The sequence below is a fragment of the Trichomycterus rosablanca genome, chromosome 6 (genome assembly GCF_030014385.1).
Source record: "Trichomycterus rosablanca isolate fTriRos1 chromosome 6, fTriRos1.hap1, whole genome shotgun sequence".
NCBI classification, from domain to species: Eukaryota; Metazoa; Chordata; class Actinopteri; order Siluriformes; family Trichomycteridae; genus Trichomycterus; species Trichomycterus rosablanca.
The window spans coordinates 50,930,546-50,943,309 of NC_085993.1; the positions used below are offsets into that span (position 1 = coordinate 50,930,546).

General features: G+C 39.6%; 1 protein-coding gene across 1 annotated transcript in view; it reads left to right on the forward strand.

The window, feature by feature from the left end:
- The first annotated feature begins 1,788 nt into the window (after positions 1-1,788).
- The window catches only part of raver2 (ribonucleoprotein, PTB-binding 2), a 76,945-nt gene continuing 65,969 nt past the window's right edge, over positions 1,789-12,764 (forward strand). The window contains exon 1 of the mRNA XM_062998168.1: positions 1,789-2,108. Within this exon, the coding sequence (XP_062854238.1) occupies positions 1,860-2,108 (249 nt within the window). The 5' untranslated portion in view covers positions 1,789-1,859. The remainder of the gene's footprint in view (positions 2,109-12,764) is intronic.

Here is a 12,764-nt window from a genome sequence, read left to right on the forward strand (position 1 = left end):
AGCAGAGCCTGGATTTTAACCGCCAATCTTCCGGTTGATAGCCCAAAGCCCTACCCACTAGGCTACCACTGTCCCAAACCCACTACACTACCTTACTACTTGTCATCCTTGCTGAAAGCGTAAGAATATCATAATCCGTGTCAAGGGGTTGAGAATCGCGGACAGAGAGGATCACTGGATGTAGGCTGCCAACGTTTCAGGGCATCTACAACAACGGAGGGATGAAGCGAGCCGGCTAAATTACAGCCAACCCCTCTCATCTCAATGAACTGGATCATCATGCCCAGCCATATAAATGCTGTCGTCTTTTGACTGAATGGGCACAAATTCCCACAGACATACATCATTCAAAGCCTTGTGTACATACCAAATTTTAATTTGTAATCTAATACATGTGTTAGCAGCATTATCTTATTAAATAGATCCTTTACATGGAAAATATTACAATAAAATGCCCATTTTGCTTTACTTCTGTATTATTATAATACAGCACACTATATGGACAAAAGTATTGGGACAACCCTTCTATTTCCTTCTAGTTGTTGAATTCATGTGTTTCCGCCACGACAATTGCTTACATAAATTAATAAATGTCATAAATTAATTATATAAAGGAGATTATAGGCTTCCAACTTTGCAGAAGGAGTTTAGGGAAGGCCCTTTACTGTTTCGGCATGACTGTACCCCTATGCACGCTATAAAGACATGAAGAAAAGCTGGTTTTAAAGAAACGCCAGTGTCCTGCACTGATTCCTGATAACTCAGCCCCACCCAATAGTTCTGGAATGAACTTTCAAAACTCAGTTGAGGCTTTCTTGACCAACATCAGTGCCCAGCCATATAAATGTTGTCATCTCTTGAAGGAATGGGCACAAATTCCCACAGACATACAGCATTCAAAGTCTTGTGAGATGTAAGAAGCCTTCCCAGAAGAGTGGATGTTGTTCTAGCTGAGAATACCTCACAGGGGTCACTCAAAATGGGATGTCCAATTACTTTTGGCCATAGAGTGTAACAATACATGTTCAAATCCACAGCCTTTTGCTAATCTAAGAATGTAGTGAAACTTAATTCTGTATTATTATAAATAAACCATATGGACAAAAGTATTGGGACACCCTTCTAATTCCTTCTAATTGTTGAATTCATGTGTTTCAGCCACAATTGCTAACATAAGTTAATAAATGTCATTAATTAATTATATAAAGGAGATTATAGGCTTCCAACTTTTCAGAAGGAGTTTAGGGAAGGCCCTTTACTGTTTCGGCATGACTGTACCCCTATGCACGCTATAAAGACATGAAGAAAAGCTCGTTTCTGATTCGCACTGATTCCTGATAACTCAGCCCCACTGAATAGGTCTGGAACGAACTTCCAAAACTCAATTGAGGCTTTCTTGACCAACATCAGTGCCCAGCCGTATAAATGTTGTCATCTCTTGAAGCAATGGGCACAAATTCCCACAGACATACAGCATTCAAAGTCTTGATGTTGTTTTAGAAGAAAAATACCTCACAGGGGTCACTCAAAATGGGATGTCCATATGGACATAGACAATACAACAATACACAAACAAAACAAAATAAAAAAGAAGTATAAAAGAACTTGGTGGTTTAAAGGTGAATCTTTATGGTTGAGGTGAGATTTCAGACTCAGTGCTCAGTTTATTCATGTTTCTATCGGTGGAGGTCGCCAGGAGTACCCGGTAGATGGAGTGTATTTTACACTGACTGACTAAATGAATGTGTGTGTGTGTGTGTATGAGTGTGTGTGAGTGTGTGTGGATCCGTGGATGGAGACGAGCAGCAGAAGGAAGCCTCACACCCGACTCACACACACCGAGCGAGCGCTGCTGCGAAATGGCGGCCGCTTCTTCCATGCAGCCGCCCACAGTCAGCGCCTTCAAGCGCCCTAATTCCCCGGTACCAGACTCGGAGAGCCCCGAGAGCCAGGAGGAGGAAGACGGGGCTTCCGAGGACACCATTCTGCGGGACATGGCCGAGCTGGAGCCGGATGAGATTAAGAGGAGACTGGAGAAAACTCGCAGGGAGCTGAGCAACAGGAGGAAGATCATCATCAAGAACCTGCCACAGGACGCCACCAGCCAGGTATTGCTGTGGCATACTTCCATACTATGTAGTACGCTGCGCATAAAGTTGTGTACTATTTCTCGCGTACTACAGTGTTTACATAGTACGAAAGTGCTTCATACGGGTATCGGATCCTTTACGCCTGTATAGAAATGCCGTTATCTCCATAAGGACGGGAAAAGTTTTTTTTAAAGCACTTTCCTCATTATTACACCTATTTAACCAGACATACGTTTTTAAAACATATATCTAGATAATTCTGTTATAAGGATGCTACCCACTAGGCTGCTTTAGTACCGCAGAACAGGTTAGATTGCGTGCGCACTATTTTTGCATACTGTCTAGTACGGCAGTACGCATGTGAATAGTCTTACTTCAAATGCTACCAGAAAGCGAATTAGGTGCATTTATCTAATAATTGTGATTTATTTCTGTTAATTCTATTTAATTGTGAAATAATTTGCTTTGTTGTAGTTGTTTGATGCTATTAAACGCTGTTCTTGGTGGGTGTAAACGGGATGCTCAATACACACTACATACTTCCATACTAAACAGTACGCTATGCTGTGTACTGTTTGAACATACGTACATACAGTATGTAAACACATTAGAATTAGAATTATAAGTTTTAAAATCTATACCTAATGTAAGTGAAAAATCTGTAGTGATTGACAGAACCTTTTTAATTCGATATAATGCAGAAAGTTGTGTATTAACATTGCTTACTAACATTATTAACACTACAAGGCTTTATTGTGCAGTATATTGTGTTTATACTATTTAAGAATACTCCAATTCTATATGGAATGTATTTATTTGTCATAATGTATGTACATGTATGTATACATGTGTACAGAACAACAAAATTCCTTTTTTTGCACATCCCAGCTATTGATTGGAAGTTGGGGTCAGATTGCAGGGGTCAGTCATTGTCCAGCGCCCCAGTACCGAGAGGTTTAAGGACCTTGGTCCCACTAGGATACGTCTGTTCCAGTTTAGTATGTGGATATACTATACAGTAGTTGGGTCAGATGGGCATCACAATGGTTTAATGTGCAGCTTCATGTTCTAAGGGACCAATGTTTAATTCTTACATTTAGTTACTCTTTCTGTGTTGTTTGGCATATTCTCCCCTGTTTATGTGGATTCCTATTAGAGTAGTGGATTGGCTTCTGTACTTTGTCTCTAGGTGTGAGTGAGCGAGTGAGTGAATTGAAGAATGGCTTGGTGTTTCTGGGATAGGTTCCAGACCCACTGTTGCCCTAATTTGGATACAGGGATAGCTGAAGAGGAGCAAGCACCTTATGCAGTGTTTATCTTTACACTGTTGTAATGTTTCAACCCATGTATTTACACTTATTGACCTCTTTTACACATGCAGTTTAGATGTAAGTGCACCCATGATGACTGTTACATCTAGATTGTAGACTGTTAGGTTTTTTAACCTCATACTGGAGATCACAGAATTGTAAACAGACCATATGAAGGAATTTGTCTCGGTCTGTGTGCATTTTTACAAGACATAAAAAGCACTTACACTTCTCAAATGTCTTTCTGGATTAAATCCCGCTGTTCTATTAAAGGTAATATGTAAATCACCTACCATCGCTTGACTTTCTTTTAGTATGGACTAAAAATCCATGTTTCTGGCGGGTTTGAAGTAATTGCTTATAAGCGAGTGGCTTTAAAATAGATCCAGTCAAATGTGTTGAGCATTGAACAACTAGGAGGGTGGCACAGTTACGTCACAGCAAGAAGGGCCGGGGTTTTGATTCTGTGTGGGTTTCCTCTGGGTGCTCCGGTTTCCTCGCACAGTCTGAGGACGTGCAGTCAGGTTACTTGAAGATATTAAACATTGACCTGAGTGGGGATGTAACGATACACTACCCACGATGCGATACGATTCACGATACTGGGTTCACGATTTCCTGATTTTTTAAACAAAATGAAATTGAAGACATCATGACAAAGTTTCCTTTTATTATTTCTCTTTAAAAAAATAAAATAAAATACTGTATTTGTGCTTATCTTTTGTTTATCAAAATAACAAATGTCCTTTTATTTCTGAGGTGGGTACAGACTATGCAAAACAATGCTTCACGTTTCCCTTTTTGTGTAAAAAAAAATGAAATGAAATAAAACAAATCCCACATTAAATACATAAATTAATGAATAATACAGATAAAGAAAGTATCCTCACATGAATACATTTGGCTGGAAAATTCTGAACCTGGCAACCCTGTAGTGACGTCAACCAGGCGAGGTGAATAGCACGGCGCCCTCTGCTGTTTAAAGTGAATATCGATTCATTATACGTGTAAACTGATTTGAATCGTTACACATGTGAATCGATTTTTAACTGTCTTGTGGTGCATCGTTACATCCCTAGCCCTGAGTGTGTGTCTGTCCTGTGATGGACTGGCGACCAGACACACCGCGACCGTGACCAGGATAAAGTTGTGTTAAAACAAGACAATGATTGAATCAATGGACAACTAGGAGTAAACAGTTTACATCGATCATGTAAGACTGCATGTGGTTTGCTTTGAACTTTGGTTTAAAATGACCGAAGAGCAAAATAAGAACCCTGTGGTCAAGTGTTTTGAGCCTATTAGCATCTTGACCACATTTAGTATGAGTATCAGTTTTGAATACACTTTAGCAAGATGCTACAGATGCGATTGTGCATTTTTAGCAAGATGCTTTACCAATATAATCACGTTTATCCATCACGGTGCAGGACTGCTGAGGCTGGTGCTTTTCTCTGATATTAAGGGAATAAAAAATGCACTTACACTTCACGTTCAATCTTGTTTTTGTCTGGCTGATGTAAAAAGCTGCATATAATTCTATCAGGATATAATGTGCATAATCTATCATCTGAGGAACGTATGCATGTATAAAATCCTGAATCAAAGACACATGCAGCCAAGTAAAATGGGACGTCTGAAACGTTATTGTGAGAGAACGTGGAGGGGACACTGACCCCCTTGAGCAACGCATAATATTTTTAGAGATACGGGCAGCTCAGGGGGTCGAACGCAGCCAGCAGTTCTCCTTCAACCTTGTAAATCTCCTTTAGCAGTACAACAAATTCACTGGTGTTCAGACATATCGACTGTTTCTTCATGCCATTATTTATTGAATATTTAAAAGCAACATTAAGATTGTAGATCCTCTCGGAGGTTATTGCTTTAATCGTAGGTCTGCTTCACAGCTCGGTTCGGTTCTGAATCTGATATGCGACCCTGAAATGACTAGGTCACGTTGTGATGACCTCCGATTGCGATTTTTGGATGTTAATTATCAAAATACACTAATGAGCCAAACACTTACAACCACCAGCCTAATCTGCTGTCAGAAAATCTCTGACCTGTCGACTCCACAAGACCTCTGAAGTTGTCCGGTGGTATCTGGTGCCAGAATGCGACCAGCATGTCCTTTAGCTTCTGTATTCGGTGCATCCTGGTGCCACCTCTTGGTCCACACATGAACACATGATCTTGGGTCAGACTGGTTGATTTTCTGTTGGATCGTACCAGATGCCGAATCTTTATGTCCTCTGCCATCAGTAAGTTTTGACCATCCGACAACCTGTCTATGGTCTGTAGCTCGTCCCTTCTTGGGTCAATCAGTTAGTCCTCCCCAAGCAGCGTGTTTGATTTTTAAATATAAAACTATAATATCCAATAAAAGCTTACATTTGCAGCATTTAGTCGACATTTATGGTGGGTCTTGAACTGGGAATCTTATGATTACTAGTCCAGTACTAGTACTACCACTGAGCACTGCTGCCCTATCTGTCCAAAAGTATGTGGACACTTTGAACTGCTTTTTAGGTGTTTTTTTTAAATGGCAGCTTTTGTGATACACCCAATGAAGAAGTCATACAAGTGCATTCAAGCGGAACATCTTCAGAAATATGGAGTACACTGGGCTCCTGGTCTGCGCCGACATCAGACGTTAAACGAAAGGAATCAGACGTCTCTGAAAGACGAGCAGTAGCTCCCAATCTACAAGACGCTTTGATTCATTCTGTCTTGTGTCATTTTTAAAATAAGAAAACACCTTAAAGAATGTTTTAACTTTTTAGGGTCAAGGCAGGAACACCGTTAGGGTGGCCAGCCGTCCGGCTTTAGGTCGGACAGTCCGGTTTTTCAGCTGCCAGTCCTCCGCCCATGCAACGCTAGGACGGACACTTAAAAATCCTCCTTTTGGAGTGAACTGGTCACATTTTTGATCAATATTATCTGTTATTGGCTCAGGTACATGTGCTTTGTATTTCATTGGTTTAACAGCCTCATTTGACTGCTTATAGTGCTACCTATCGTGGGCGGACCCTCTAAATGCTAGTCTGTGATTGGGTGGTTGAATTTCGCCCGCTCTGCATACACCTCTACCTGAGTCAGCTCTCATGCTCAGGAACGCTGTGAAAATGCCAAAAATAGCAAAAGTAGACACAACATTTGGTGATTAAAACTGGTATTTGTTATAGAATTCTTGCTTAAATTGGTCAAAAACTCTGTTATATGGGTTATGCTTTCATTCTGTGTGTTGCAGTATCATGTCCCCCTGTTCCTGGTATGACGTCCTCCTTTTGGGGTGTAATGTCCTCCTTTTTGTGACTATGAATGCGGCCACCCTAAACACCGTGGACTACTTTTCTATAAAACTGGTGCTCGATTTTAATGTATTTAATGATTTTTTTATCCTCTCAACTCAAGCAAAGTAGAATTATTGTTTATATTTGGAGTTATTATTGAAAGAACCTCTACAGTTAAAGAAATGATAACCTAAGACCGCATTCCATCATATAAACATCATACCAGCAGTGAAACATGATGGTGGTAGTGTGATTTTCTGTTGTTCTGGGGCTGCTTTGCTTCCGCAGGACCTGGATGGACTCATGAATTCTGTTCTCTATCATTAAATCTACCCCCCAAACAAAAACAGCCCAGACGACTCCTTGCTAATTAAAACCCAAAGACTTCATAAGTAATCCCCCAATCTTCTTCAGACAAGGTACATAATAAATAACCCCAACCTGTTTCGAGTCTAATATGGTCTTAGGTCATCATTTCTTCAACTATATGAGTTATTTCAATAATAACATCAAGTAGCAACAATAATTCCTCTCACAGCAGTAGAGGGGGGGGGGGAGAATGATTGTATAATTGTTTTGTAGGAAAAAATATTGAAGTATAATAATATTACCTCCTAAGTTCAAGCTTTGCCCTCTACAAAAATACCAGAAAAGAAAAACTGTCTGTAATACATCAAAATCAAAATCTCTATAAATAACAGCCACAGTTTAGGTGCAGGGTTTGTTAACGTGAGGTCAGAGGTCAGTTATTTTAAACCCAGAACATTTTTTGGGATGTTTGGCGAGCCTCTCAGCGCTCGTTATGTCCTGCCAACGAAAACTCTCCTCCTGACTGACTGCTTTAAACTCTGTAAACAAGGAAACGAGAGAAAGAAGAACGTTTTATTTTCAGAAACCCCAGAGAGCCTCATCTGCCCCCTGCAGCCTGTGATGAGCTTTCAGTCTTTATCAATCAGAGCGACACTAAAACAGATTCAGACGTCTGTGAGGCTGAAATACAGGAGATACAGGGACTTTATTCATCCTGAAGGAAATGACCATTATGAGGAGCGATAGTGCACATAGTGCGATAGTGTAAAGATCACACAATGCATAAACAACTAGTACCTGCATGGTAACATGTATGTTACATGTATGATACCTTCATGATACCTGCATGATACATGTATGATAAACGATTGATACCTGCATGATACCTGTGTGATAACATGTATGTTACATGAATGATACATGTGTGATACCTGCATGATACCTTTATGATACCTGTGTGATACCTGTATGTTACATAAAGATACCTTCATGATACATGCATGATACGTACATAACACATGTATGATAAATGCTTGATACCTGTATGATACATGTAGAATACCTCCATGATAACATGTGATACATGTATGATACCTGTATGATAACATGTATAATAAATGCATGATAAACACTTGATACCTGCATGATACATGTATGAACCCTGTATTATAACATGTATGATACCTGCATGATACCTGTATCCCTGTATGATATCTGTATTATACATGTATTATAACTTCATGATACCTGTATAATACATGTATGAACCCTGCATTATAACATGTATAATATCTGCATGATACATGAATGATACCTTCTTGATACCTTTATGATACTTGTGTGATACTTGCATAATACCTACATGATACAGGTATGATACCTGTATTAATCTACGTGATACCTGCATAATAACATGTATGGTACCTACATGATACATGTGTGATATATTTATGATTAACATGTATAATACCTGTATGAATTCTGCATAAAGCATATATGATACATGTATGATACCTGTGTAATAACATGTATGATAGCTGTATGATAACATGTATGATACCTGCATAAGCATAATAACATGTATGATACATGTTTGATAACGTACACCGATTAGGCATAACATTATGACCACCTTCGTAATATTGTGTTGGTCCCCCTTTTGCTGCCACATACGCAACAAACTGTGCTGCACTGTGTATTCTGACACCTTTCTATCAGAACCAGCATGAACTTCATCAGCAGTTGGAGCTACAGTAGCTCGTCTGTTGGATCGAACAACACGGGCCAGCCTTCGCTTTCCACGTGCATCAATGAGCCTTGGCCGGCCACGACCCTGTCGCCGGTTTACCACTGTTCCTTCCCTGGACCACTTTTGATAGATACTGACCACTGCAGACCGGGACACACCCCACAAGAGCTGCAGGTTTGGAGATGCTCTGACCCAGTCGTCTATACATCACAATTTGGTCCTCGTCAAACTGGCTCAGATCCTCACGCTCGCCCATTTTTCCTACTTCTAACATCAACTCTGAGGATAAAATGTTCACTTGCTGCCTAATATATCCCCCCACTAACAGGTGCCGTGATGAAGAGATAATCAGTGTTATTCACTTCACCTGTCAGTGCTCATAATGTTATTCCTGCTCGGTGTATATATTATACGTATGTAGGAGGGTGAAACAACCCAGACCACAAGCACCTATAAATAAATGTGGCAACTAGATAGTAAATAAAGTGCCAAATTTCATTCATTTCATCAACAGCCAAACACACACATCCATCCATCTGTATATCCATTTATCTGTCTGTCTGTCTGTCTGTCTGTCTATCCACCCATCTAAACCCTGCTGGTATCATTTATAATTGTGTGATCTCGGTCGGTGAGTAGTACGTACATGTTGCTGCTGGTATTCTGCGTTCAGCTCACTATACTGGTAGTGCTATAAAAGCAGAAACTGGTCTTGTGTTACTAACGTGGTGCTGAACGGACACGCGGAACCCTCGGCCCCCGTCTCGCGCTCACTTACAGGTCCTTACGGGCAGGTCCAGTTCTGGCCACGGTCCATACGATCAGAATTTATCCTGCTGTGTGTTCACGTGTCGTTACGGTGTGTGTGTGTGTGTGTGTGTGTGTGTAAAGCACCAGAACTGGGACCAGGCTGCAGCTTTATTGTAATGATTAGAGATCATCATGCTCGCTGGGAACACTGGGAGCACCGGGAGCACCAGGTAACTCGATTAGTGAACACTGCGATCCGTTTACCTGAACCCTACACAGGATGAGAAAGTGGCTAAAATGAATTTGTGCATTGCATTGTGGGTGAGGATTGGGATGGGGATTGGGTTTCAGATGGTTAGTGATTCTTATTAAGGTTTGGACACTAGGGCAGGACCAGTCAACCCCTGAATGAGGTAACGAGACGGAATCGGAACCCTCATTAAATATACAAATATAAATGACTGAGAGTGTTCAATAACTGGTAATTTGGAAATGACCCCTGTCCTACGTACCCCTCAGGTACCATTGGATTCAATCTTGATCTTGACACAAGCCGTATTACAGGCTCAGACATTATGTGGCCAAAAGTATGTGGACACCTGATCATAATATGTTGTAGGTCATGAGATGTGTCATAACGTGTCCTTGGGAGGTCAGGCACTATGGTTGTGTAAGATAGCTTGACTTTATCCCGGGGTGTCGAGTGGGGTTAAGGTCAGGGTTCGGTGCAGGCCACCGGTGTTTCTACACACCAATCTCATCAAAGCGTGTCTTGCTGGAACAGAAGAGAGTATGTGTTTGTCCCATATGGATTTCCTCCAGGTACTCCTGATTCTGAAGGTGCATTTAACTCTGTATCACACGTGTTTCCTGTCTGTGCTTTCATGTTACAGTCAGTGTTTCCAGTATTTGCTATTATCCATCCAGTAGTTCCAGGATGATCTTTTACACTGCATCCAGTGTTTCCAGTGTTGGCTCCCATGCACCCCATGTTTCCAGTTTCCAGCTTCTATGCATCCAGTATCCAGTGTTACTGGATTGTGCTTCTATTCTGCATCTAGTGTTTCCAGGGTTTGTTTGCATGCTCCAGTGTTTCCAGTCTGGGCTTCCATGCTGCATCCAGTGTTTCTTTCATGCATCCAGTATTTCCAGTCTGTGTTTTCATACATTTAGTATTTTCAGGTTGTGCTTCCATTCCACACCCAGTGTTTCCATGCATCAAGTGTTTCCATTGTGTTCTTCCATACTTTTAGTGTTTCCAGTGTGGGCTTTCATACACCCAGTGTTTCCAGTGTGGTCTTCCATACACCCAGTGTTTTCAGTGTGTGCTTCCATACACCCAGTGTTTCCAGTGTGTGCTTCCATACACCCAGTGTTTCCAGTGTGGGCTTCCATACACCCAGTGTTTCCAGTGTGTGCTTGCATACATCAAGTGTTTCCAGTGTGGGCTTCCATACACCCAGTGTTTCCAGTGTGGGCTTCCATACACCCAGTGTTTCCAGTGTGTGCTTGCATACATCAAGTGTTTCCAGTGTGGGCTTCCATACACCCAGTGTTTCCAGTGTGTGCTTTCATTCTACAGTCAGTGTTTCCAGTGTGTGCTTGCATACATCAAGTGTTTCCAGTGTGGGCTTCCATACACCCAGTGTTTCCAGTGTGTGCTTCCATTCTACAGTCAGTGTTTCCAGTGTGTGCCTCCTCACATCCAGTGTTTCCAGTCTTTGCTTTCATGCATCCAGTGTTTCCAGGCTGTGTTTAGTGTTACTAGACTGCACTACCATGCTGTGTTCAGTATTTTTGGTCTGATCTTGATGACTTGCTGACCTGCTGTGATCATTTCTTTGACCCAAATACCAGTTTTATACAGATTTAGCAGGATTTAATTGATGTAGGAGAGATTAGATGCTTTTGGTTATTCAACATGACGTCTGAATTTTAAAGACAAGTGAAAACGTGCTCTGTTGTTTGAAAGATTGAAGCCGAGTCGGTTTCACTCGCCTCCTGTTGTGCTGTTGCTGTCGGGTTCGTGTTTTCCATTGAGAAATGAAGAAAAATCTTGTTTCTCTTTTTTTTTGGTTCCGTTATTGTCAGTGGAAAAAAACAAGAACAAGCTTCATTTTATAGTTTCACAAACCGATCATAAAATCAACAACAAACAAACAGAAGTAGAATAAAGAGTGATATTTCATTTATCAAAATGTAAACTTCCTGTCACTACTGTAAATAATCTCTTATCGTTAACGTATGGTGACTGAAACACACAATACAGGATCATTACATACACGGCAGGGTTATAAAATTACAGACAGGGAAAATCAGGCAGGAGTTTTGAGATGAGAACAAATAATATTAATAATAATAATAATAACAACAATAACAATATGCTTGTTCTTGTTAGATGTATACATGTACATATATCCTCCTTATGTTGTTGATTGTTGTCTTGGCCAGGGCTCACTTGTAAAAGAGATTTTTAATCTCAATGTGACTTCTCTCGTTAAATAAAGGTTAATAATAAAAAATAATAGTAATAATAATATTAATAATAGTAATAATAACAATAATATTATTAATAATAGTAATAATACAGTAGTAAAAATAATAATATGTCATAATAATAATAATATAGTAGTAATAATAACAACAATAATGATAACAATAATGATAATAGTAATATAATAACAACAATGATAATAATAGTAATAATAACAATAACAATAATAATAATTGTAATATAATAATAATAACAATAATAATAATATGAATATTATAATAATAATAGTAATAATAATAATAGTAATAATAATAATAGTAATAATAAGAATAATAATAGTAATAATAATAATAATAACAATAATAATAATAGGAATATAATAATAATAATAGTAATAATAATAATAATAACAATAATAATAATAGGAATATAATAATAATAATAGTAATAATAATAATAATAGTAATAATAATAATAATTGGGAAGCACGGCTTTAGTTGATTTTTAGCTCCAGTCCTGGAGACACACTGGAGCACAGTTGCTGGTTTTCTCAGCCCCGGTACACTTGGATTAATAACATCTGATCATTTATTATCATTTATTCCTTTTCTGTTGTTTATTATTGAGTTAATGGTCAGTTTGTGGAATTTTCATGTTTTTTTCAGCTATTGAAATGAAAGTAAAAAATAGGGACAGTGGGAGCCTAGTGGGTATGGCTTTGGGCTGTCAATCGAAAGGTTGTGGGTTTAAATCCTGGCCACTGTTGGG